The sequence below is a fragment of the Mustela nigripes genome, unplaced genomic scaffold (assembly GCF_022355385.1).
Source record: "Mustela nigripes isolate SB6536 unplaced genomic scaffold, MUSNIG.SB6536 HiC_scaffold_3356, whole genome shotgun sequence".
NCBI lineage: Eukaryota > Metazoa > Chordata > Mammalia > Carnivora > Mustelidae > Mustela > Mustela nigripes.
The window spans coordinates 1-3,829 of NW_026742762.1; the positions used below are offsets into that span (position 1 = coordinate 1).

General features: G+C 55.7%; 1 protein-coding gene across 2 annotated transcripts; it reads left to right on the plus strand.

Annotated features, from left to right (window-relative positions):
- The first annotated feature begins 1,341 nt into the window (after positions 1–1,341).
- Positions 1,342–3,823, plus strand: LOC132009027 (REST corepressor 3-like). Of its 2 annotated transcripts, none has more exons than XM_059387453.1 (3): positions 1,342–1,737; positions 2,040–2,096; positions 2,892–3,823. In XM_059387453.1, exons 1-3 carry the CDS (start codon positions 1,569–1,571, stop codon positions 3,032–3,034), a joined length of 369 nt encoding a protein of 122 aa, XP_059243436.1. In that variant the 5' UTR covers positions 1,342–1,568; the 3' UTR covers positions 3,035–3,823. The 2 variants fall into 2 exon arrangements, with proteins under 2 accessions (XP_059243436.1, XP_059243437.1); XM_059387454.1 differs by having other exon boundaries at positions 1,346–1,734.
- The last annotated feature ends 6 nt before the right edge of the window (positions 3,824–3,829 follow it).

Consider the following 3,829-nt stretch of genomic DNA (forward strand, 5'->3'; position numbering starts at 1 on the left):
CCCGGATCAATTCCTGATTGAGACATTCCTGCTTTAGGTGAAGTCTTGCTCTGGCCAGAGATGCTTATTTCTGCTTTGATCCACTCCGCACTGACCTGTAACAGAGTTACTCAGGACAGCCTTTAAGTGTTTGGAGAATACCTTACCTCTGGACCACAAATACTGCTCTTCATTCATTTGCATACTAGATGTTCACGGGAAGTCCTCAATTTTTACTGCTGAGCAAAAACAATAAATAAATCAAGAATGAATGAATGAACGAAGAAAGAAACAGAAAATCATAAATAGCTCCCAGTGCCAGAACAGAGCAGATATCCTCAAATCGGGTGAAGGACATATGCAGTTCCCTATTCCTTCTGCCTAACGCAATTCAGAAACGCATTACAGAGCACGGAGCCTGCCAGGCTGGAAACTGCCAGAATGCAGCTCTTGCCTCACCTCCACCAGGCGACTCCGCCCTCCCTCCAGCTCTGCTCCAAGCCCTGACCACAAGTCAGCGAGGACTGAGCAAGCACCAGTCCACAAGGCCCCGGTCGTAATTTTATTTCACCAGTGACAACACCCACTTTCTAACTAATAAAACAGTAGAGGCGAAAAATGGATAAAAATAAAGCAAAGGTGAGAAGAGAAAACTGAAGAAAGGTTTTTAACAAGACACCTTTTAGCAAAATACAGCTGCAATGCTAGCACTGGAAACTCATCTCGGCACCCTCAGTCTCTCTCGGGAGTCAGGCCCCAGATCTGGGATTCAGACACCAGAACTGCAGCGTCCAGATAAACAAGACCGCGTCTGCTACTCTGGGCTTGGAGCTCTAAGGGTGGCCCGCCACCCAGTCCAGCTCCCGGGCGGGAACGGGCGCAACAGCAGCTCGTCGCGGCTGGAGGAGCCGCAAAAACGAGCAGCAAACCGCCGCGCTCCCGCCGAGACCCTCCCGGCCCGTCCCGACCCGCAACCACCGGGGAGAGAGAAGGCGAGAGAGAGGCTGTTCTCCCGACTCCGGCGCCTCGGCTCGCGCTGGCCCGTTCTCAGGCTGGGCGCGTTCCTTCCGCCCAGAGGGCAAAGAGTCCCACGCCCTCTAGTCCGCCTCCGCCCGCGCGCTAGAGCGCCCCCTAGGAAGGAAGCCGGAGAGGCGGCGGCTTCTCTGCGGCGATTTTATTAGCTCGGTTGGGGTTGCCGGGGCTGCCGGCGAGCGGGGCTTCCCCGCCCCTCCCCCTCTGCCTCCCCCTCCTTGCCCCTCCCCGCCCGGCGGCCGGAACCTCCCTGCGGGGCGGAGTGATACCGGCGGCGGCGTAGAGCGCGGCGCGGCCGACAGGGGCGCCCGGGACTGCGCGGGGCTAGCGGAGGGAGGAGGGGAGAGAGGCGGGGCCGGGGCGGGTTGTTGTGAGGCGACTGCGCTACTGCCGGACCGGGGCGGTTATGGCGGCTCCATATTAACACCCTCCTCCTCCTCCGCTGCCGCCGTCTCCTCCTCCTCCTCCTCTCCCTCCCGCCCGCACTCGTAAGCCATCTCCGCCTTCACCCTGACGCCTACCGCTTCCCCTCACCTTTCCCCCTCCCCTCTTCCACCATGCCCGGCATGATGGAGAAAGGGCCCGAGTTACTGGGGAAGAATCGATCGGCCAACGGCAGCGCCAAGAGCCCGGCGGGCGGCGGCGGCGGCGGCGCCTCGTCCACCAACGGCGGGCTGCACTACTCCGAGCCCGAGAGCGGCTGCAGTAGCGACGACGAGCACGGTGGTAGCCTCGAACTCCTCCCCGCCAGCCCGCCTGCCCCCCCCCCCCCCCCCCTCCCCCCGCCCCCTCCCCTCGCCGCCCCCCCGCCCCCCCCCCGCTCCCCGCCCCCATCCGCTGCCATCTCCCGGAGTGCCCGAGTTCATATCTTCCCATCCACACGCCGCTTCTTTCCTCCCTCCAGCAGATTTTATATTTTATTAAGTGTCTTTTCCTTTTTCTTTTTTTCTTCTTTTCTTCTTCTTCTCCCCTCCCCCCTCTTTCCTCTCTCTCTCTCTCTCCTTTTTCTTTTTGGCATTGCTTTGCAGATGTTGGGATGAGAGTCGGAGCTGAATACCAAGCTCGGATCCCTGAATTTGATCCAGGTAGATATATTTGCTTAAGCAAAACCCTGTCTCCCCTTTTCTGGGAATGGTTTAGGGTGGAAGGGGTAGAGGGGCTGCCGAGGTAGGGGTCACGGTGTGCGGTTGGGCGGGGATGCGGGGTTGGGATGGGCAGGCATCTGGCGGGGAGGCTGTCAGGCTTGGCAGGGCTGTGACACAGGGTGTGTGGGCAGATGTGTGCATTGCAAGGTTAACATGGTTCCTTCAGAGGCCACTGGCCCGCTGGTGGCATCGCCTTTCTGTCCCCATGAGCCTGGGGCGAGGTTGGGAGAGCAGAGGGAGGCGGCCCTTGGCGGATTCGAGGGTCTGAGGCTGGGGAAGGAGCGGCTGTTGGGCCGAGGCTGGAGGAGAGGGTGTGCAGGCTGCTTGGGGAAGAACCGTGCAAATGCCAGTTGCCACACCGCCGGCCCCCGGAGAGCGGAGGGCCGCGCTCAGTAAGGGCGGCGGATGCCGGGGCTGCTGTCATCGGCCGAGGCTGAGGGCGAACCTTGGCCGACCCGCTCGAACACGGGATTTTCTTTTTTCTTTCTTTTTAGCGAGGTGGTGTAGCTTTGGTCGCGACGGCTCTGCGAGTGTAGGAGCCGCGGAGAGAAAGGGATGGGGAAGGGGGGTGGGGAGAAGCCAGAGGCACACCTCGCCCTCCAGGCAGCCCTAGGAAGTCAGACCACAGGACAGTGGCAGCAGCTGCCAAGGAGACATTTTCTCCCCGAGCAGCCAGGTTCCAGCGTCCTCTGCTAACCCAGCTTGCGGGCTCCCTGTCTACTTTTCTCCAAACAGGCTCTCTGGCGGTCACGGGATTTCAGCCTGGACGGGGATTGGGCGAGAGTTCCGCATATGGAGGCGCCCTTGCTGGAGCCTCCCGGAGTGGAGCGTGTTCCTTCTCCCCACCCCAGACTCTCTTCAGTTCAGGCTTTGGATAGACTTTGAAGGAGCTCTTTTTTTTTTTTTAAACCCCTTTCTCCCTTACAGTTGGTCAGTTTCTTGCCCCCTGTCCCCTTATAATAACATTGTGTCGGGCTTTTGAATTCTGTATTTAGATATTAATAGGGCTTAATTGTGGTTTTTGGTGGGAGAGGGGAGGGATAGCGTCTTTACTTCGTTATAGGGTATGGGTGGGTATTGTTCATCCCCTGCCCATTACCACAATGCAGAAGCGTTTTAGGTAACATATCCTCCTGTCCTGAGGGGTAGGGTAAAATCATGAGTGTTAAAAGGATTGTTAGTGCAGTCTGTTTTTCAGTAGGCAAAACCAGTGATTCGAGTGCTCACTGGGTATGGGCTGCCTTCCAAACGACATAGCTGTTAGTATATTTTATTCAAAAGCTATCAAGTGTGTGTACTGGTGGTCTTCAAATAATTTTAAATGGTTTGTGAAACTAATTTTGTTTATTGATGTAGCTAGTAGGTGAATAACACTTTCGCATTACAAGGTATTAACTTGTTACTTGGAAAAAGCATGCTTTGGCTTAAAATAGACTGAATTCAGTTCCCAGGTATTTTATTTTTGTGCTCTGAGCAAGTTAGTGACCTTCCCTGATCCTTAGTTTCCCTAGCTGTAAAATGGACATAAAAAAATGCTTCATGGAATTCTTATCAGAAATACCTGATTGGCATATGGCGGTTATTCAGTAAAAATCAAATTTGATAATTACGAACGATTCTGCATACATTTATATCTTTATGACTTGGGGCATTTATTGGTATTTTGCTTTTTT

Bases quoted from the DNA above. Each gene is read 5' to 3' on its own strand.
- LOC132009027 (XM_059387453.1), top strand. From the start codon at position 1,569: ATGCCCGGCATGATGGAGAAAGGGCCCGAGTTACTGGGGAAGAATCGA. The intron at 1,738-2,039 runs GTAGCCTCGAAC...ATTGCTTTGCAG, and splicing joins TAGCGACGACGAGCACGGTG to ATGTTGGGATGAGAGTCGGA. The intron at 2,097-2,891 runs GTAGATATATTT...TTCTCCAAACAG, and splicing joins GATCCCTGAATTTGATCCAG to GCTCTCTGGCGGTCACGGGA.